Here is a 23,986-nt window from a genome sequence, read left to right on the forward strand (position 1 = left end):
AATCTTATTGGACATTTGATATCGTGCCAGGTTTATGTTGGAACCCCTCTAACCATTCCATTCTTTCTACTGTAAAACAATGACTGGACTCCAAAGTCGTTCCATAAACGGTACACAGTTTGGGTTCCATTCAAGAAGTCCCCTCTATACTGTGGAGACTCCATTGGTCGGGATGATAAGTCCTAATTTACATTTACATTTACATTTAAGTCATTTAGCAGACGCTCTTATCCAGAGCGACTTACAAATTGGTGCATTCACCTTATGACATCCAGTGGAACAGTCACTTTACAATAGTGCATCTAAATCTTAAAGGGGCGGGGGGGGAGGGAATACTTATCCTATCCTAGGTATTCCTTAAAGAGGTGGGGTTTCAGGTGTCTCCGGAAGGTGGTGATTGACTCCGCTGTCCTGGCGTCGTGAGGGAGTTTGTTCCACCATTGGGGGGCCAGAGCAGCGAACAGCTTTGACTGGGCTGAGCGGGAGCTGTACTTCCTAACCCCAGCACAGCCCCCACACCACTAGAGGGATATCTTCAACTAATTATCGTAGCCTCCTCAGTAACTTGTTTTGTCAGTGGGTTGCGGCTGCCACCTTGTCCTCCTGCTGTGATATGGAGAAATAGGGCACGGCTGTTGTCAGGTCACAGAGACCGGAGGAATGCAGTCAATCCGTCAGAGGAGCATCTTGTCCTGGCTGTGAATGAGGCCTTTTGACTGGAGATGCTGGAGACCGAACATCAGAGTCTTGTCTTTGTGTACTCAGCCATCAAATGGATTTTGTGTGTGTGTGTGCGTGTGCGTGCTCCCAGTCCCCATTGATTGAGGACTACTCGCCCAGCCTGGCCTGTTGTGTGAACCTCATCAAACCTCAAGAACCTCATCGCCCAGCCTGGCCTGTTGTGTGAACCTTCATATGTGATCCCTGGACGATGGTTGGATGGATGTGATTACCCTGTGACATCCACCACACTCTCTGCTGTAGTGTGCTTATTGAAATGACAGTGAGGCATTGGATTGGATCCAAACCAAGCCAAACCATGATAGTGGTCTTATGCTACACCGAATGTGTGCCATTTGAGGAGGACTTTCAATCAAATCAAATGTAATTATAAAGCCCTTTTTACATCAGCCGATGTCACAAACCCAGCCTAACGCCCCAAACAGCAAGCAATGCAGATGTAGAAGCACAGTGGCTAGGAAAAACTCCCTAGAAAGGCAGGAACCTAGGAAGATACATAGAGAGGAACCAGGCTATGAGGGGTGGCCAGTCCTCTTCTGGCTGTGCCGGGTGGAGATTATAACAGTACATGGCCAAGATGTTCAAACGTTGACCAGCTGGGTCAAATAATAATATTCACAGTGGTTGTAGAGGGTGCAACAGGTCAGCACCTCAGGAGTAAATGTCAGTTGACTTTTCACAGCCGATCATTCTGAGTGAGAGACAGAACTTAAATTCACACAGGACACTGGATAAGACAGGAGAAATACTCCAGATATAACAGACTGACCCTAGCCCCCCCCCAAAAAAAACTATTGCAGCATAAATACTGGAGGCTGAGACAGGAGGGGTCGAGAGACACTGTGGCCCTGTCCGACGATACTCCACCGACAGGGCCAACCAGGCAGGATATAACCCCACCCACATAACCCCAGCACAGCCCCCACACCACTAGAGGGATATCTTCAACCCACTGGTGAATTATGAATGTGTGTATTTGTGTGTATTTGCTCAGTGATGGATCAGCACACACACTGATGTATCTGCCCCGTCTCCTCCATAGTGACCAGCTGATGTTTGCTTAGGGAGCTGTTTAAGGGGCTGTGACCTCAGCTGTGGTCCACATGAGGCCCCGCTGTAGGGCCACTGAAGGGTATCACCCACCCAGGGTCCGCTAACCTCTCTGGTGATGCTGCACCTGAGACCCCCCTCTCGTCTCCACGGGTGTTAGGGACTGCCACCCCAGAGCCCCCTTCAGAAGGCCACCTCTGTTTCTCCAGGCGTTCTGATCTGAATTGATGATGGCTCCGGGTCTCATTTGGTGTCACCGTTTTCATCTGTTTGGGTCCCCCAGCTGTGGCCTAGCGTTGTTAATTAGCCTTTGTTTAATTGGTAGATGAATAAATCCAGGTGTCGTGGGACTCGCCGTCTCGGAAGTCTCCTTCCTTCTGTCCTCCTCCTTTCCATCCCATTTTATTTGTCTTAACGCAAATGAGAGGAACCATGAGCAGAGCAGGAGATAATACTGACATGTCCAACATTAAAAGGTAGAGTTGTAGTTGAGAAGATGACAGATTGATATTAACCTCAGGTCGATGGTCCCGGTTTAGGTTGATCTCAGCGTGGTGTTCTTATGACCAAAGGATCTTCATCTTTTTCAGTCGTGGGTCTTGAAAATAATGCTGGGTAGTGAGCTATTCTGGAGGGTTAGACATCGTCTCCACACCACTCTCGCAAATGACTCCTTTCCCTGACGGATGACACCTTTATTTAAGCAAGCTGTTCTTCTGTCTCCACTGTGCAAGCTGTTCTTCTGTCTCCACAGTGACTCATTCAAATCAAATTTAAAAAATGTGTCACATACACATGGTTAGCAGATGTTAATGCGAGTGTAGCGAAATGCTTGTGCTTCTAGTTCCGACAATGCAGTAATAACAAACAAGTAATCTAGCTAACAATTCCAAAACTACTACCTTATAGACACAAGTGTAAGGGGATAAAGAATATGTACATAAAGATATATGAATGATTGATGGTACAGTGCGGCATAGGCAAGATACAGTAGATGGTATTGAGTACAGTATATACATATGAGATGAGTATGTAAACAAAGTGGCATAGTTAATGTGGCTAGTGATACATGTATTACATAAAGATGCAGTAGATGATATAGAGTACAGTATATACGTATACATATGAGATAAATAATGTAGGGTATGTAAACATTATATTAGGTAGCATTGTTTAAAGTGGCTAGTGATATATTTTACATCAATTCCCATTATTAAAGTGGCTGGAGTTGAGTCAGTGTGTTGGCAGCAGCCACTCAATGTTAGTGGTGGCTGTTTAACAGTCTGATGGCCTTGAGATAGAAGCTGTTTTTCAGTCTCTCGGTCCCAGCTTTGATGCACCTGTACTGACCTCGCCTTCTGGATGATAGCGGGGTGAACAGGCAGTGGCTCGGGTGGTTGTTGTCCTTGATGATCTTTATGGCCTTCCTGTGACATCGGGTGGTGTAGGTGTCCTGGAGGGCAGGTAGTTTGCCCCCGGTGATGCGTTGTGCAGACCTCACTACCCTCTGGAGAGCCTTACGGTTGTGGGTGGAGCAGTTGCCGTACCAGGCGGTGATAGCCCGACAGGATGCTCTCGATTGTGTATCTGTAGAAGTTTGTGAGTGCTTTTGGTGACAAGCCAAATTTATTCAGCCTCCTGAGGTTGAAGAGGCGCTGCTGCGCCTTCTTCACGATGCTGTCTCTGTGGGTGGACCAATTCAGTTTGTCTGTGATGTGTACGCCGAGGAACTTAACTTACTACCCTCTCCACTACTGTTCCATCGATGTGGATAGGGGGGTGTTCCCTCTGCTGTTTCCTGAAGTCCACAATCATCTCCTTAGTTTTGTTGACGTTGAGTGTGAGGTTATTTTCCTGACACCACACTCCGAGGGCCCTCACCTCCTCCCTGTAGGCCGTCTCGTCGTTGTTGGTAATCAAGCCTACCACTGTTGTCGTCCTCAAACTTGATGATTGAGTTGGAGGCGTGCGTGGCCACGTTGTCGTGGGTGAACAGGGAGTACAGGAGAGGGCGCACCCTTGTGGGGCCCCAGTGTTGAGGATCAGCGGGGTGGAGATGTTGTTACCTACCCTCACCACCTGGGGGCAGCCCGTCAGGAAGTCCAGTGCCCAGTTGCACAGGGCGGGGTCGAGACACATAGGTATTCCTCTTGTCCAGATGGGTTAGGGCAGTGTGCAGTGTGGTTGAGATTGCATCGTCTGTGGATCTATTTGGGCGGTAAGCAAATTGGAGTACGTCTAGGGTGTCAGGTAGGGTGGAGTTGATATGGTCCTTGACTAGTCTCTCAAAGCACTTCATGATGACGGAAGAGAGTGCTACGGGGCGGTAGTCGTTTAGCTCAGTTACCTTAGCTTTCTTGGGAACAGGAACAATGGTGGCCCTCTTGAAGCATGTGGGAACATCGGACTGGGATAGGGAATGATTGAATATGTCCATAAACACACCAGCCAGCTGGTCTGCACATGCTATGAGGGTGCGGCTGGGGATGCCGTCTGGGCCTGCAGCCTTGCGAGGGTTAACACATTTAAATGTTTTCCTCACATCGGCTGCAGTGAAGGAGAGTCCGCATGTTTTGGTTGCGGGCCGTGTCAGTGGCACTGTATTGTCCTCAAAGCGGGCAAAACAGTTATTTGGTCTGCCTGTGATCAAGACATCCTGGTCCGTGACTAGGCTGGTTTTCTTTTTGTAATCCGTGATTGACTGTTGACCCTGCCACATACCTCTTGTGTCTGAGCCGTTGAATTGAGATTCTACTTTGACTCTATACTGACGCTTTGCTTGTTTGATTGCCTTGCGGAGGGAATAGCTACACTGTTTGTATTCGGTCATGATTAAAAGCAGTGGTTCGTGCTTTCTGTTTCACGTGAATGCTGCCATAAATCCACGGTTTCTGGTTTGGGAATATTTTAATCGTTGCTATGGGAACGACATCTTCAACGCACGTTCTAATGAACTCGCTCACCGAATCAGCGTATTCGTCAATGTTGTTGTTTGATGCAATACGAAACATATCCCAGTCCACATGATGGAAGCAGTCTTGGAGTGTGGAATCAGATTGGTCGGACCAGCGTTGAACAGACCTCACTGTTGTCTTCCTGTTCCTGGATGACTGATTGCTGAGAATAGGATATTTTGGTTATCAAATAATAAGAGCATGGTTGACTGCATTAGGAAAAAAACTCAAATTTACCTTGGCTTCTGTAAGGTTTCTATACGGTTCTATATGGATAGATTCTGTTCGTTCCCCTTCAGGTCCTTCAGATTCCCCTCTCTCCCTCTTGTACGCACAATAACAATGTTTTCTCGCCTTTCTTAGTTAATTTAGCTGGATTTAGCATCACCTCTCTGTGAACATCTCTATCTCTTACATATAATAATGTTTTCTCACATTTCTTAGTTCAGTTTAATTTTTTGACCTTATAGCAAGAACCACCTAGTCATCAGAAGCTAAACAGCTAATTAGCTACAAGATTTTTAGTCATTGTTAGCCAGTGCCAACGGCCTTTACCTTCTGCACAGGTACCAGCCCTTTTTTTAAATATATAAAAAAATATATATATATATATTTTATCCTGGATAATACTCGCCAGCCTACAAGTAACGGACAGTCTCTCCACTACAATGCCGGATTCCTGCCGTAAACCTTGGACCATTACTCCTGATCTTCACAGCTAGCTAGCACCCACCAAGTTACCCAGTACCGAAGCTATCCCTGAGGCCCACCTCCCGGCCTACTCAGTTGTTCACCCGGACTCCACCCTATGATCACTTGGCTACATAGCTGATGCCTGCTGGACTGTCCATTAATCACGGTACTCCATTCTGTTTATTTTTTGTTTATCCCCAGCCGCGAACTCAGGCCCTGTGTGTAGTTAACCGACCCTCTCCACCCAGTCATCACCATTTTAGCTGTTGTTGTTTTAGCTGCTTAGCTGTTGTCTTACCCGTTGTTGTCTTAGTTAGCTCTCCAAATCAACACCTGTGATTACTTTATGCCTCGCTGTATGTCTCTCTCATGTCAATATGCCTTGTATACTGTTGTTTAGGTTAGTTATCATTGTTTTAGTTTACAATGGAGGCCCTAGTTCCACTCATTATACCTCTGATTCCTCCTTTGTCCCACCTCCCACACATGTGGTGACTTCACCCATTATAACTAGCTTATCCAGAGATACCTCTCTTATCATCACTCAGTGCATGGGCTTACCTCCCCACAACCCACCATACCCCTGTCTGCACATTATGCCCTGAATCTATTCTACCACGCCCAGAAATCTGCTCCTTATATTATTTGTCCCCAACGCTCTAGGCGACCGGTTTTGATAGCCTTTAGCCGTACCCTCATCCTTCTCCTTCTCTGTTCCTCGGGTGATGTGGAGGTAAACCCAGGCCCTGCGTGTCCCCAGGCACCCTCATTTGTTGACTTCTGTGATCAAAAAACCCTTGGTTTCATGCATGTCAACATCAGAAGCCTCCTCCCAAAGTTTGTTTTACTGCTTTAGCACACTCCACCAACCCTGATGTCCTTGCCGTGTCTGAATCCTGGCTTAGGAAGGCCACCAACAATTCTGAGATTTCCATACCCAACTGCAACATTTTCCGTCAAGATAGAACTGCCAAAGGGGGAGGAGTTAGCTTGCAAAGTTCTGTCATACTTTCCAGGTCTATACCCAAACAATTTGAACTTATAATTTAAAAAATGTACCTCTCCAGAAATAAGTCTCTCACTGTTGCCGCCTGCTATCGACCCTCCTCCGCTCCCAGCTGTGCCCTGGACACCATTTGTGAATTGATCGCCCCCCATCTAGCTTCAGAGTTCGTTCAGTTAGGTGACCAAAACTGGGATATGCTTAACACCCCGGCATTCCTACAATCTAAGCTAGATGCCCTCAATCTCACACAAATCATCAAGGAACCCACCAGGTACAACCCTAAATCTGTAAACATGGGCACCCTCATAGACATTATCCTGACCAACTTGCCCTCCAAATACACCTCTGCTGTTTTCAATCAGGATCTCAGCGATCATTGCCTGTATCTGCTATGGGTCCGCGGTCAAACTGTCAAACGCTCCCTAAAACACTTCTGCGAGCAGGCCTTTCTAATCGACCTGGCCTGGGTATCCTGGAAGGATATTGACCTCATCCCGTCAGTCGAGGATGCCTGGTCATTCTTTAAAAGTAATTTCCTCACCATCTTAGATAAACATACCCCGTTCAAAAAATGCAAAACTAAGAACAGATATAGCCCTTGGTTCACTCCAGACCTGAATGCCATTGACCAGCGCAAAAACATCCTGTGGCGGACTGCAATACCATCGAATAGTCCCCGCGATATGCAACTGTTCGGGGAAGTCAGGAACCAATACACGCAGTCAGACAGGAAAGCAAAGGATAGCTTTTTCAAGCAGAAATTCGCATCCCGTAGCTCTAACTCCAAAAAGTTTTGGGACACTGTAAATTCCATGGAGAACAAGAGCACCTCCTCCCAGCTGCCCACTGCACTGAGGCTAGGTAACACAGTCACCACTGATAAATCCATGATAATCGAACATTTTAATAAGCATTTCTCAACAGCTGGTCATGCCTTCCTCCTGGCTACTCCAACCCCAGCCAACAGCTCCCCCCCCCCTTCGCAGCTACTCGCCCAAGCCTCCCCAGCCTCTCCTTCACCCAAATCCAGACAGCAGATGTTCTGAAAGAGCTGCAAAACCTGGACCCGTACAAATCAGCTGGGTTAGACAATCTGGACCATCTGGACCCTTTCTAACACTATCCACCGCCATTGTTGCAACCAGCCTGTTCAACCTCTCGTATTGTCCGAGATCCCTAAAGATTGGAAAGCTGCCGCGGTCATCAAAGGGAGTGACACCCTAGACCCAAACTGTTACAGACCTTTATCCATCTTGCCCTTCCTCTCTAAAGTCTTCGAAAGCCAAGTTAGTTAGCAGATCACTGACCATTTAGAATCCCACCGTACCTTCTCCGCTGTGCAATCTGGCTTCCGAGCCGGTCACGGGTGCACCTCAGCCACGCTCAAGGTCCTAAACGATATCAAAACCGCCATCAAAATATAAAAAGACAGTACTGTGCAGCCGTCTTCATCGACCTGGCCAAGGCTTTCGACTCTGTCAATCACTGTATTCTTATCGGCAGACTCAATAACCTTGATTTTTCAAATGACTGCCTCGCCTGGTTCACCAACAACTTTGCAGACAGTGTTCAGTGTGTCAAATCGGAGGGCATGTTGTCCGGACCTCTGGCAGTCTCTATGGGGGTACCACAGGGTTCAATTCTCAGGCCGACTCTTCTCTGTATATATCAATGATGTCGCTCTTGCTGCAGGCAATTCCCTGATCCACCTCTACGCAGACGACACCAATTCTGTATACTTCTGGCCCTTCCTTGGACACTATGCTAACTAACCTTCAAATGAGCTTCAATGCCATACAGCACTCCTTCCGTGGCCTCCAACTGCTCTTAAACGCTAGTAAAACCAAATGCATGCTTTTCAACCGTTCGCTGCTCGCACCCGCCCAACCGACTAGCATCACCACCCTGGACGGTTCCGACCTAGAATATGTGGACAACTATGAATACCTAGGTGTCTGGAGAGACTGTAAACTCTCCTTCCAGACTCATATTAAACATCTCCAATCCAAAATCAAATCTAGAATCGGCTTTCTATTTCGCAATAAAGCTTCATTCACTCACACTGCCAAACTTACCCTAGTAAAACTGACTATCCTACCAATCCTCGACTTCGTCGATGTCATCAACAAAATAGCTTCCAACACTCTACTCAGCAAACTGGATGCAGTCTATCACAGTGCCATCCGTTTTGTTACCAAATCACCTTATACCATCCACCACTGCGACCTGTATGCTCTAGTCGGCTGGCCCTCGCTACATATTCATCGCCAGACCCACTGGCTCCAGGTCATCTCTAAGTCTGTGCTAGGTAAGGCTCCACCTTGTCTCAGTTCACTGGTAATGATAACAACACCCGCCCGTAGCACACGTTCCAGCCGGTATATCTCACTGATCATCCACAAAGCCAACACCTCATTTGGCTGCCTTTCCTTCCAGTTCTCTGCTGCCAGTGACTGGAACGAATTGCAAAAATCACTGAAGTTGGAGACTTTTATTTCCCTCACCAACTTTAAACATCAACTATCTGAGCAGCTAACTGAACGCTGCAGCTGTACATAGTCCATCTGTAAATAGCCCACCCAATCTACCTACCTCATCCCCATACTGTTTTTATTTGATTTACTATTCTCTCTTTTGCACACCAGTATCTCTACTTGCACATCATCATCTGTTCATCTATCACTCTAGTGTTAATCTGCTAAATTGTAATTATTCGCTCCTATGGCCTATTTATTGCCTACCTCCTCATGCCTTTTGCACACACTGTATATAGACTTTCTTTTTTCTACTGTGTCATTGACTTGTTTATTGTGTTATTGGCTTGTTTATTGTTTACTCCATGTGTAACTCTGTGTTGTTGTCTGTATCACACTGCTTTTCTTTATCTTGGCCAGGTCTCAGTTGCAAATGAGAACTTGTTCTCAACTAGCCTACCTGGTTAAATAAAGGTGAAATAAAAAAACAAAGTCATGTTGTCATCGATCGGTGCCTTGAGCTTAAACTGGTAAAATGCCAGATACGCAAGTATAGCGCTATGTCGTGACAGAGCAAGGACATCAAAGGCGGCAATATGGGTTCACTTAGTTGCATGCGTAGCGTATTACATGCTGCTACAGTGTGCCATTCTGTGGTTTCATTAGTGTTGTGACAAACAGTCAAATCAATGATGAAAGATTAGATGTTAGCCATGCCCAGAATGTGAAAATAAAAATCCTGCATGTTTTGTCCTCCCGCAAACCGCCTTCAAACACAATCACCCACCCTCACATCCTCCACTTTCCCTGATTGTGGTTCCATTTATCAGCCTTTTGAGTCGTCAAATGAATCTGGCCTTGGCTTGAGGGGAAACACAAACACATTTGCTAACTGTTACAATGGAATGCGGGCTAGGAAAAGGAAAAGACTTAGCTTGGGAGAGTATCCAATGCGGCAGGCCGAGAGAGCTCACAGAGAGGGCCGAGTTACACTGGCTGGCTGGCCTCCGTCTCAATGTGCCTTTTGTTTCCACTGGGGAACCTTAACTCCTTGTCATCCACAGTCAAGCCGACTAGAGTTACTTTCCAAGTTATGTGGCTAATTACCACTCCTTTAGTCATTTAGAATGAATGGTTATTCATTGACAGTTGTAAAGTATCATTCAGAGCTGGAAAATGCGACTGAGTTGATTACTGCAGCTTCAATTTTTATAAACTGTTGATTCAATGATTTTGATGAAATATATATATATATATATATATATTAAAGAAGCTTAAATTCTAACTAGTTCTCCCCTCTTCCTCCCTTTAGGTGAGAGCTACGTGTGTGCCTCCAACGAGCCCTACCGCCGAGTGGACTATACCAAGAACGTTAACCCTAACTGGTCAGTGGGCATCAAGGCCGGCCAGTCCCGCTCCCTGTCCTCCCTCAGCACCCTGGTAAAGGGCGAGCTGCAGCGTAGTGAGGCCAGCCTGGGCACCAGAGACTTCATCAAGCCCAAGCTGGTGACTGTCATCCGCAGCGGGGTCAAGCCCAGGAAGGCTGTGAGGATCCTGCTGAATAAGAAGACGGCCCACTCCTTCGAACAGGTGCTGACTGACATCACGGACGCCATCAAGCTGGACTCCGGGGCGGTCAAACGGCTCTACACACTGGAGGGAAAACAGGTAAGATGGTAGTAATTCTGTAGATGCAACAACATGCTTACTTCCTATAGCAGAAGGGTCTCAAATCCAATCCTGAGGTATATGATGTGGTTATTTAGCCATTTCTTTCCTTCTCCTAAATGGCTTACAGACAGTTGTGTTCAACATATGTGGCCCATACAGACATCAAACCCTCAACCTTGCTGTTGCAGGTAATGAATAACAATACTTCAGGGACTCTATATTAGAGTATGTTGGGTTAAACCCAACGCTGCACTGGAGATGGGAATCAGTACCCGATGGGATATCCATATGGAGTTCTCTGGTCAAAGGTGTTATCTATAGCATAGATGCTTCATGATTTAGGAGTTTCAGCTGTATCAGCACTCAACCGTTATACTATCGCTAATCAACACAAACCCCATGGTGCACTACAAGTATCTCCATGAGAGTCGACCTAATCAACCAACTTCATGCTTTGTTTGGAATACAGTGTTTGGTTTTGGCCAGGCATAATGGGACCCATCTCGTCCAAAATGTTGACTCAGGTTTGCCAATAAGCACCTGGATGATCATCAAGACTCTTGGAAGAATGTTCTATGGACAGATGAGTCAAAAGTATAACTTGGGTCCCATTATGCTTGGTGAAAACCAAACACTGCATTGCACAGTAAGAACCTCATACCAATGGTCAAGCATGGTGGTGGTAGTGTGATGGTTTGGGGATGCTTTGCTGCCTCACGACTTGCCTTAATAGAAGGAACCATGAATTCTGCTCTGTGTCAGAGAATTCTACAGGGGAATGTCAGGCCATCCGTCTGTGAGCTGAAGCACAGATGGGTCATGCAGCAAGACAATGATCCAAAACACACAATTAAGTCTACATGAAAATGGCAAAAAAGCAACATTAATGACGTTTTGGATGGCCAGACCTAATCCCAATTGAGATGTTATGGCAGGACTTGAAACAAGCAGCCCAGGATTATGCAGTGTGTTAGTTATGAAGAAACGTTTGCTTTGCATTTCCCCCCCAGCTTAGTTTAGATTGGTGTTAAAGCAGTTCTGCATGGAAGAGTGGGCCAAAATTCCTCCACGTGACATGAGACTGATCAACAACTATAGGAAGCATTCGGTTGGAGTCGTTGCAGCTAAAGGTGGCACAACCGGTTATTAGGGGGAAATTACTTTTTCACACAGGGGCATTGGGTGTTGCATAACTTTGTTTATGAAATAAATGAAATAAGTATCATTTTTGAATTATTTGTTCACTCAGGTTCCCTTTATCTATATTTAGGTTTTGGTTGAAGATCTGATAAAATTCAGTATCAACAATGTGCAAAAGTAGAGGAAAGGAGGCAATTACTTTTTCACAGCACTGTAGGGTCCTATTTAGTATGGTCCTATTTAGCCTTATGGACCCTGGTCAAAAGTAGTGCACAACATAGGGAATAGGGTGCCATTTGGAACGCAAACCTAATGTGCTAGTGATGAACACATGATGCATTTAATTTCCCATCATGGGCTTTAGTTTTCGATTGATATAAATGCTGCTAGCCTCATCTGAGGAAGAAGATTCCATCATAATGGATTAAGGGGGAGTGGATTTAGAACATTTCCTAGAAGTCAGGTTCCACAGTTGTTAAAGATAAGTGGATTTTCTGATAAATCTGGATTGAAATGCAGTCTGTTGTTTTTTTTTTTTACAGAGCTTTAACGGTTGGACCTCTTATTTCACAAGCAATGGTTATGACACTGTGCTGAGAAGTGTTAGGCCAGTGTTTTTTTGATAACGGCAGGATCATGATGTCTGTCAATGGAGTCAGTTTTTGTAAAGGACCATTCGCTTAGAAGTATAGAAGACATTGAGACATCTAACGCTGCGGTGAAGGTTTCAGTGCTAGACAAAGCTAAAGAAAAGAGAAGCAGTATCCCCCAACATCCCATTCCTTCTATCTGAACTCTGAATATTGTCCTGGCAGAGAACACAGTTGACCCTTCTTTCCTGACAGATTCCCAGAGCCGGCGGGAATCTTCACGGACGGGCCAGAGAAGTGACTCATGAAAATAATGATCCTTATCCTCTCAGACAGTCAGGCTTGGCCAGCCCAACATACTGAAGCCTCTACTCTGAGCAGGCTCTATATCAGGAGGAGAGGCAGGGTCTGGATGATTTCTCTCTCTCTGACAGAGAAGACAGTTTATGCAGTACAGTACAGTAGGCATTTTCAGTATCTGCACCTGTTTGCTTTTGTTTTGTGGCAATGAACCAGTCTTGCAGCACAAACTGAAATACACAGCAGTATTCGAACAGAAACGGCTGACCAAGCTTGATTTTCAGCCCAGAGAGAGCTTGTTTTAGGCACACGATCAGTGATTCACCTCTTCAGTCCAAATCTGGCTGCTTATTACTCGGCCGTCCAGAGAGTACAGGGATGGAACGACAGAGAGACAGAACGAGAGGAGAAACAAGCGATGACTGAAAAGATCAGCCATCACCTCTGAATCGATGGTCTCGCTTACTCCTTGTGGTACTCAACATCGCTGCTCTTTCAGAAATTGCCAAGCATACGCTACAGCATGATGGATCCTTGGGAATGCCCCATTAGATATCCACCCCGGTACTAATTCAGTCCCATGTCTGTGACAGAAAGACTACTGACTCTCTGTCTGTCTTTATCCCTTCATGGATCTCTTAAACAGATTTGACTGTGCTGTGGGCTGAGACTTCATCATAAATGATGATGCAACACAGCTGCAAATTTGACTGGGACGTTTTCTCAATTCATCCGTCAACATTCAGTGTTGTCGGCACTAGACAGCGAGAGAGGAGGAGTCCTGTTTTTTGTAGAGATGAAGAAGAGAGACGTGGTGTGAGAGAAAGAGGGAGTGCCTTCCCTACTCTGTCCTTGGGGACCGCTTCAGGCAGGTGACTCACAAGGGCTGTTTGGAATGCAATGTGGCGGGCGGTTTGACTGCGACGCGCACTGATGATGTCACAGGGGATTTGCCCGAGGAAGCCGGTGGTAAATTCAAACGAGCGCTGCAGGGCTGTCTGGAATGCAGGCTGACTCTCTCTGGGATTTCACAGGGAAACCTCCTCTTTCCAATCTCCCTGTTCTTTAAAATATATTCTAACGCTATGCAAAACAGATGTCCATGAGCTGCCAGGCATATGCAAATGGCACGATTATGCTAATTCATGAAACTGGTTGGCTCAATCCAGTTGTTCTCGCTCACAGAGAATGTTAAGTGTGTTTTTGTCTGTAGCTTTCAGTCCGATTAGTCAGTTCTATAGCATTTAGTTATTATGCTGCTTGCAAGTTGTTATGGCAGCGCTCCATTTGAAACTATGGGTTACTGCATATGCTTATAGACAGGGTAGTTCACAACGTCACAAACAATGCACACGCTTCAATGGGGCAGAAGTCCTTGTGTTGTGATTCTGGATGTCCAGATAGCTAGCAACAGTAACAAGAAGCTGCCATGTGGGGAATCGTAAGCTAGTTTTATCTTGTTACCATGTCTTGTTTTGACTGATGTTACCATGTCTTGTTTTGACTGATGTTACCATGTCTTGTTTTGACTGATGTTACCATGTCTTGTTTTGACTGATGTTACCATGCCTTGTTTTGACTGTTGCTAACCAACACAACTGTAACAATGGATTTGAGAGACCACGCCTGCTCATTGTGCAAATTTATTTATGTTTTCAGTAAACATTGGACACGAAATATAGTTTACATGTTGTCAACAATCTAAGCCAACCCCGTCTGTTTTCCCACATAGTTGCATACACGTCGGTTTTGTTGCTTAACAACCAACCCGTCTATAACCATGACAACAATAGAAGAGTTGGCTGCTGCCAACAGTATTGGACCCAGGCTAGCTCAAAGGACAGTACACAATCCTAACAGCAGCCCAGGCCTGTGGAGCTCTGAGGGATGGCCCATGTGCTTAAACACCATTTAAAAATACCTGGCAGCCAATGGCACGACAGCCATCTCACCAATGTGTATAGCATAATGAATGAATGGAGCCTACAGTAACTCCTACCATCGTTGAGGGAGAGGATGCAGACTCCTCATTTAGAGTTTAGCAATACTTCAATATATATATCAATATTTCAGACGTAAGATGCTGTAATTTCTTGTTGTTCATTATAAATTGATAAGGCCCATATGGTTCCACTCTCTGAGCTGTTTTGATGAGTTTGAGTTGGAAACGCATAGCGTATGGGTTGTTAATGATAAGGTCATTCTCCGTTACTCAGACCATCTACTGTATATTCAACTCCTGAGACGGATCACTCTTCTTCCTGTCACATGCTTTTGTAATGATCCACTCCATTGGTTGATTTATACCACCATATAAACAGCCCTTTCAGTCCTGATAGAGGGCTGGTTGGGGATCCTCTGTTGCATGTAATGGCATATACCAGGACACCACATCCTAAACGACTCTATCGACTGGGAACTCCAATACAACAGTTTTCTGTCACTGAGGAGGATCGATGGGGACTGTTTAAAATCAGGTTACCCCCGGAGGTTAATGGGGAGGTATTCATGGCCCTATAGCTGAGTAACTGTGTCCTTTTGAGTCAATGAGGCAGATCCTAGGAAAGGCCATCTATGTGTGTATCACAGGAGGATGGTGGCACCTTAACTGGGGAGGATGGGCTTGTGGTAATGGCTAGCGCGGAATAGGTGTGTATCAAACACATGGTTTCCAGGTGTTTGATTCCATTCGCTCCATTCCAGCCATTATTATTAGTCATCTTCCCCTCAGCAGCCTCTGCTTGTGTGTATCTAATCAGAGCTGGGCGCAAAACAGGATGTACACTCATGATGCTGTGTCATACAAAACATGCATTCAGAATGGAGGTCAATGTAGGGGCATTATGGCTGTAAATATCTTGTTTAAAGGACATCCATCCCAGCATGATCCCATACTTGTCCGTATAACCTTGTGTTGACAAATACTTACCATAAGTGAGTCCTATAAATACTCAGACATCGACATTTGACTGATTGCACATTATGTTATATGAACTGTCATACTTGCAATGCTCGGCTGAGAATTTACCCCCAACAGTTGTTGTCTCTGACCAGGCGGAGATCAAGAGTTAAGCTAAATCAGTCCCTGCCACCTGGTCATGAAACCACCAGGCACCAGCCCCTCTCTGGCATGGGATGAGGGAACAGATAGGAAACCGGCCAATGGCCTTTTCTCTCTCAGACCATACTGTGGCCTGCTGTCTACTGTAACTGTAGTCTTGTCAAATCCTCTACATGTAATACAATATCTCTGTACTGGTATGTACTGTATTCAGCTTCTCTGGTAGAGTTCTCTGGGATTTTACTTGGATGGATGTAGTACACGTGAGTGGATTTCTTTATCTACTGTGTTTTAGGACCATAATAGTAACTCTGTTTGGCTTCTAAAGGCTATCAAAATTAGATTAATGTCAATTTAGAGTTTAACTGTTAAATAGTAATTATTTCGCCACTATGGCCGATTTATTGCCTTACCTCCCTTATCTTACCCTATTTGCACACACAGTATATATACTTTTTTCTATTGTGTTATTGACTGTATGTTTGTTTGTTTATTCCATGTGTAACTCTGTGTTGTTGTTTGTGTCGCACTGCTTTGCTTTATCTTGGCCAGGTTGCAGTTGTAAATGAGAACTTGTTCTCAACTAGCCTACCTGGTTAAATAAAGGTGAAATAAAAAATTAACTGCAGAAGCCTGAATCCTTACCCTTAAAGAACAGAGTTGGACTATAATGGATGCCGTCCACTTCAATGACCACCATTTAGTCAATGGGATTTAATTTGATTTCGATTTCTCAATGAAAATTATTCAGATAACCAGAGTAATATTTGTATTTTTCTGGTCATATTTTTAAGTTCATGCCTTTGTAAATTCATCAAACTGTTGTGTCTGATTATGTTAAATCTTTAGCAGTTAAATGGTTAACTACATGATCTATGGGCTTTTGCTTTTCCACTTCTTCTCCTTGTCCAATCTGCCTGTCTGCCAAGTGAACTCTCTACATTAGTCTGGATACTCTGACAGGACTTGCCCTCTCTCTGACAGCGCCTCTCTCCAGCTAAGCTGCTTTTCACGCTCTGAGATGCTCCCCATGCTCACGTCTTTGGACGGGCGTGTCTCCTGTGATTCCCTCTAAAACAGACTCTGGAGGGGGTTGTCTGTGTGTGTCTGTCTGTGTGGCAGTGATGAGGTATTGTTGTTTGTCCCCCCCATGGCTGTAACATTGTGTCACTCACTATTACGTCTGATGTGTCCTGTGAAGGGTGAGAGGCATGGCCTAGAGAAGAGCCATTTCAGTGTGTCCTTTTTATCTAAGCTCTGTATTATAGTAAAGGGGATGCTTTTGTTATCAGAGAGAAGGGGTTCTCTTCTCAAGTGTTTGTTTCCCCTCAAATAATTAAATTCAGGATTTAATCCAAAACATTGGATTCTAAGTCTTTAATGCTATCACACTGTTTTGGCTGTGTAAGAACATCATAAATCCTTCAAATGAGAGCCTTGTGCGGTTAGCGTAGCCACTAGTGTATTAGAACCCAAAGCCCCAGAGACACGTCTCAAAAGCCCATCAAATGCCTCACCCTTGAGCTTAGCAGCCAGCGCTAACAAGCTACCAGCGCTAACACATGAAGGACGGCCCGACTACAGCCTAGCCCAGCCTGCCATCTGCTCCTCCTCCAAACAATCAAATCGTTGGTCCCAGGCAATGTCTGTGTCTGTAGGGGTCTGCCAACCAACACCCTCCCTTAGCTCCCCTACCAGGGCTCTGACCATCACTAGATAATTAGACTTATAAATTGAGGGAGTGCGTGTGTGTTCGTGCGTGCCTATGTGTGTAGGGGGTTAAAGTGCAGCTTGTGTGTGTACTCCATTTGTAAACACAATGCACTCTCAGTTCAGCTCTCTCTGTCTCTACTTGATTGCTAAGCTGCTAGCCTGGATGAATGTTAATTGATATCCTCAGGGCTACATCAGGGCCAACAGACTCAGCTGCTGCTTTGAGAGAGAAACTTCTCTCTGTTTTACATCTCAAAGCCATGTGGAGAAAGAAAGAACGGAAGCTCTTTGGCAGGAGGTGGAATTGAAGAAAGAAGGTACCAGCTGTCCTATAAACATTGTAGAGTGAAATATTTGGTTTATTCCTGACACTCTGTCACTTATTCCTTAACTTCACTGCCATTTGGCCTCTGGAAGGAAATGGATAGGGAGATGCTGTAGGAGCTACAGTATAGTGCAGTCCACTGCAGGAGCTGATTTGATAATCGATGTCCCCCCTTGTGGGATTGTAAGAAAGCATGCATGTGTACACACACACACCTGTAGCCGTATTCATTTTACAACTTTTTCACAGCGTATGGACAGCACATGGTTCTATTATCCCCCCAGTCAGCAGCCATTGGTAATATATCTGGCTATATTATGGCACCAGTGTATCATTATCACAGTGAATGGCTGCCAGTATGACCATTATGATGGACCATTATGAAGGACCTGACTATATCATCAGAATTTTATGAGCACAGATGAGGATCTGGCCAAGGCCAAGGGATGAGAGTACAGGGAGGGAGGGAAGTAAGGGAGGGAGAGTGGGAGGTAAAGACTCCCCCCTCCCCCAACCTAGTCAGCCTGCAGCATCACCACTCCAGACCCTCTTCTCTACCTATACAGTGGTCAAGGGGTCTGAAAGTTACTACATGACTCCATGTGTAATTTCATAGTTTTGATGTCTTCACTATTATTCTACAATGTAAAAATAAAGAAAAACCCAAACTTTTGACTGGTACTATATATATATTATATTATATATATATATATATTTCTTTATTTTTACATATATATATATAGTTGAAGTCGAATGTTTAAATACACCTTAGCCAAATACATATAAACTCAGTTTTTCACAACCCTGATATTTAATCCTAGTAAAAATCCACTGTTTTAGGTCAGTTAGGATCACCACTTTATTTTAAGAATGTGAAATGTCAGAATAACAGTAGAGAATGATTTTATTTCTGCTTTTATTTATTTCATCACATTCTTAGTGGGTCAGAAGTGCACATACACTCAATTAGTATTTGGTAGCATTGCCTTTAAATTGTTTAACTTGGGTCAAACGTTTTGGGTAGCCTTCCCACAATATGTTGGGTGAATTTTATAAATACATGGAGGATCGGGAGGTAATATCCACGGAGGGTGACCTGTAGGCTCCAGTCTCCCCATGTGCTGGTGTGTTCGTTTAGAACAAGCATTTTCATCCCCCTTATCCTTACAGGGAGAGGAACTGAAGGAAATACAACCTACATGCTGTGTTTGTGTGAGAGAGAGCGTGTGTCTGTGTGTGTGTGTGTGCGTGAGACAGACGCATCCAGCTAGCCTACCTGGAGCTCTTCTAAAGAGGTAGACATTTTTATTTTCTCAGGGGAAATCTTCTAAGAGGTAATAGAGAGCAAATCCCAACAGCGTTTCAAAGTGATGCAGGATACGATAGTCTACTGCAGCAGTTAATAGTTTTTCCCCTGGGAGAAGTGGAGGTGTCATTGTTAGTGGGAATGGAACTGTCATGTAGTCTGTAAAAGATGCCTGGTTTCCATTGCTCGTATGTTTCGCATTCAGTCATATCCACTATTCCACTTTGACTAAAGACAGCCGAAGGTTGCACTCCTTGACGTTGATCTACTACTGTCTACCATTTTGAAGGGGACTAGGAGCCAAATCATTATGAAGGGGACTAGGAGTCAAACCATTATGAAGGGGACTAGGAGTCAAACCATTATGAAAGGGACTAGGAGTCAAACCATTATGAAGGGGACTAGGAGTTAAACCATTATGAAGGGGACTAGGAGCCAAACCATTATGAAGGGGCAGGAATGAAGGACGTCCGGACTGACTGATCGTTAATTAGATCAACGTTGTGCATATTTAATTTTAGAGATAGATGGGCATCTCTCTGGGAACATCATGTAGGATAGCTGGGCCCGGGATGCTAGTCCTACGGTTTTATGTTTACATGTATGTAGGCCTTGCTGCATAGTAAACCGTTGTGTTGCTGAAGGTGCTGCCAGCAGTAGACCATATCCAAACAGAATGCAGACACATAGACATCATACAGAATATACAATATCAGAACAGTAAACATCAAGTATAGGTTGATTACAATGGGAATATGCAATTTACAGAGGGGCTATATACCATTTTAACAGAGGGGATATATCTACAGTGCCTTGCGAAAGTATTCGGCCCCCTTGAACTTTGCGACCTTTTGCCACATTTCAGGCTTCAAACATAAAGATATAAAACTGTATTTTTTTATTTAGATTTGGAATTGGAATTTTTGTGAAGAGGATGATCCAAAACATAAAGCAAAATCTACAATGGAATGGTTCAAAGATAAACATATTGTAACGGCGTTCGTCTGTTGAATGAAGAGAGTCAGACCGAAATGCAGCGTGTAGGTTACTCATGACTTAATTAATAATGAAAGTATCGCGGTACATGAAATAACTGAACTAAATACAAAAACAACGGAACGGAACGTGAAACTAATTACAGCCTATCTGGTGACTACAACACAGAGACAGGTACAAACACCCACAAAATACAAAGCGAAAGTCAGGCTGCCTGAATACGGTTCCCAATCAGAGACAACGCGAAGCACCTGACTCCAATTGAGAATCGCCTCAGGCAGCCAAGCCTATACAACACCCCTAATAGCCGCGATCCCAAATACTACAAACCCCAATACGAAAAACAACATATAAACCCATGTCACACCCTGGCCTACCCAAACATATAACAAAAACACAAAATACAATGACCAAGGCGTGACACATATCCAGGTGTTAGAATGGCCAAGTCAAAGTCCAGACCTGAATCCAATCGAGAATCTGTGGAAAGAACTGAAAACTGCTGTTCACAAATGCTCTCCATCCAACCTCACTGAGCTCGAGCTGTTTTGCATGGAGGAATGGGAAAAATTTCAGTCTCTCGATGTGCAAAACTGATAGAGACATACCCCAAGTGACTTACAGCTGTAATCGCAGCAAAAAGTGGCGCTACAAAGTATTAACTTAAGGGGGCGGAATAATTTTGCACACCCAATTTTTCAGTTTTTGAATTGTTAAAAAAGTTTGAAATATCCAATACATGTCGTTCCACTTCATGATTGTGTCCCACTTGTTGTTGATTCTTCACAAAAAAATACAGTTTTATATCTTTATGTTTGAAGCCTGAAATGTGGCAAAAGGTCGCAAAGTTCAAGGGGGCCGAATACTTTCGCAAGACACTGTATATAAGCCGAGGGCAGGATGCTGACGTGGCTAATGTACAAGAATATATACAGTGCCTTGCAGAGGTGTACGTCCATAGTGCAAATTCAGTATAGTGCCGATTTGTACTAGAGGTCATTGATGACAGGGTGCAGTAACCGGCTCAATGCAAAGTCACTTAATCCATATGAGCCCGATGGCCGGTAGATGAGGGCCACTGTTGGCATGGCTACAGAGTCCATTTTTATCTCATTAGGATGGGTGTTCTTCATTCTTCCTCTATAGCTGATGAAATGAATGGGGTCTGGTTACAGAACTTCCGACTGGGCAAAAACTGCTTGAGTCCATGTTGTTTCCACGGCATTTCATGTAATGGGATGATGCTGAATCAAGATGGAAAACTGATTAGATTTGGAAAAAGTCATCAACGTAAGGGAATTTAGTCTTTTTTTCACCCAACTTTTAACTTAAATCCACCCCACACCCTCCAATGACATGGGATTTTTTTTTTGTGGATATCACGTTGAATTCACTTTAGTTGACAACTCAACCAAATTCATTTGCATGTTAATATACTTTGCAAGACATCCATTTCTAGTTTGTTATTATTCTAAATTGTTATTCCTCAATGTACCAGTCTAGATGGAAAGTGGCAAAAGTGTGTGTGTGTGTGTGTGTGTGTGTGTGTGTGTGTGTGTGTGTGTGTGTGTGTGTGTGTGTGTGTGTGTGTGTGTGTGTGTGTGTGTGTGTGTGTGTGTGTGTGTGTGTGTGTGTGTGTGTGTGTGTGTGTGTGTGTGTGTGTGTGTGTGTGTGTGTGTGTGTGTTTTCATGTGCGTGTTCAGATAGAATGGGGAAAGCTGTTTTGAGTGCATTCGGCAGGAATGGATTATTAAGAATGAAAAGGCTGAATCACTTTCAGCCTGTTGGTGCAAACCATCACAAAGCCCCCACGTGGCGCTGTTCCGAGATCAGACAATGGGGCCCTCGCGGCGCTATGGGTCCCCACACGGAGCTGCATGCCATGGGGAGGAGGGCTGTGGTTTTCTGCATGGAGCTGCACCCTGCGTGATAAAGCATGCTCTTAACCATGATGACCTTATGACCTCAATACTCAAGGGATGTTGTAGTGCAACAAAGATCTGTTTTAGAATATATTACATATTATGTTAAATCGCTCCACCATTTCCTTGTTGATAAAATTCTATTGGTTTGCCCTATTTCAGTTTGTGACAAAACAAGGAAGTATAGTGTAGAGAATCATTGTACCATCTAAACTGCTGTGAAATATATTTTCCATAACCACAAATAATGTATTTCCAGCTGTTTGAAGCTGGTGTACAAAACCGAAAGTAAAAGTCACAAAAACTAAATTTAGGAATGGAAACATAGAAATAGCACACATAGAACAGATCTACTGTTTCTTAGAGTTGCTTTCAATGAGAATGACAGATCTATAACCCATATTTATATGTGAATTTAAATAAGTATTATTATTATTAGATTTAAAAAATTAAACCTTTTTTCTCCCCAATTTCGTGGTAGTTAGTCGTATCTCATCACTGCAACTCTCGTACGGACTCGGGGGGTGTACGTCGAGAGCGGCGTGTCCTCCAAAACACAACCCAACCAAGCCGCACTGCTTCTTGAAACAATGCTCACTTAACCCAGAAAGCAAGCCGCACCAATGTGTCGATGGAAAAACCGTACACCTAGCGACATCTGAAAAATAGCGCACTTGGTAGTGTTTACCGGTGCCCGATCACCCACGACAGAGAGCGGTTGATTGTCAAGGGCAATGAATTCTATTATATTGGCGTTAATGGATTTTGCCTTTGAGTTGTCTCGCTGAAATGTTGTTGCTCTTTCAAATGAATGCTGTGTTTCACGTGTTGCACTAAAATTGACATGGCGTCATTACGTCATGTCACATTATATAGGTATATACGTCATCTACCTTCGTTATATAGGTATGCACGTCATGTACCTACGTTATATAGGTATGCACGTCATGTACCTACGTTATATAGGTATGCACGTCATGTACCTATGTTATATAGGTATGCACGTCATGTACCTATGTTATATAGGTATGCACGTCATGTACCTACGTTATATAGGTATGCACGTCATGTACCTGCGTTATATAGGTATGCACGTCATGTACCTACGTTATATAGGTATGCACGTCATGTACCTACGTTATATAGGTATGCACGTCATGTACCTACGTTATATAGGTATGCACGTCATGTACCTACGTTATATAGGTATGCACGTCATGTACCTACGTTATATAGGTATGCACGTCATGTACCTACGTTATATAGGTATGCACTATGGGGGAGATGAAATAACCCTCCACTCCTGGCAGATGGCACCCAGACCCTGTCAGCCTTTACCCAGGAGAGAGAGATAAAGACCACCAACATTCCTGTTAAAGCAACAAAACCAACTAAAAAACATGAGCTGGCGCACACCCAGAGAAAATTATTTTATGTAGAGGTGCTGACTAAAGGCGAAGAAACTGTAAGCTATAAAAATAGTTGCACACTGTTTTGCACATTTGAATGAATTGAGTGAAAATGTTAAATAATAGTTTATAGCATATTGAATATATTAGGCTATTGTTATCATATGGAAACATAAATATTGTACATAATATTAGCATCAACATACATTATTGTTTAAATTCATTGTCGCATATATATTAAACTGTTTCCTGTTTCCTATTTTTTGTTGTTACATGTAATCTTTTGGTTCAACCATAATGCATAATAAGCATCAACAGGGGGAACATATTGGGTGTACGCTGATAATCTGTAGAAAGAATATATCCATGTATAAGACTTGTTCATAAAAGAGGATTTTTTTTTTATAGGAAGGGCCTGAGATCAGTCAATATTCAGACCACTTAGGGGTCCATGTTTTTAGATGGCAACAAAACAAAACCGCCGTTTTCTCTCTGACACTGACATCCCCATCAACCAGACGGTGTACAACAGACAAACCAAAAAGCAAGCAGGCGGAGGACAGAGCGAGCGAGAGAGCACGTGGCCCAAAATGTGCAGCACTTCTCTGGTGGTTGGAGCCCATTGTTTGACTGTG

The 23,986-nt window shown here is 44.1% G+C and overlaps 1 protein-coding gene across 7 annotated transcripts in view; it reads left to right on the plus strand.

The window, feature by feature from the left end:
- The window catches only part of LOC124012357 (serine/threonine-protein kinase DCLK2-like), a 109,500-nt gene that overhangs the window by 23,698 nt on the left and 61,816 nt on the right, over positions 1 to 23,986 (plus strand). For all 7 annotated transcript variants that reach the window (XR_006834714.1, XM_046325885.1, XM_046325881.1 and 4 more), the window contains exon 2: positions 10,231 to 10,586. Coding sequence is in view for 6 of the 7 variants with exons in the window: in XM_046325885.1 (XP_046181841.1) it covers positions 10,231 to 10,586 (356 nt within the window). In the remaining variant the exon portion in view is untranslated. The remainder of the gene's footprint in view (positions 1 to 10,230; positions 10,587 to 23,986) is intronic.

Source organism: Oncorhynchus gorbuscha, linkage group LG24, assembly GCF_021184085.1.
Source record: "Oncorhynchus gorbuscha isolate QuinsamMale2020 ecotype Even-year linkage group LG24, OgorEven_v1.0, whole genome shotgun sequence".
NCBI lineage: Eukaryota > Metazoa > Chordata > Actinopteri > Salmoniformes > Salmonidae > Oncorhynchus > Oncorhynchus gorbuscha.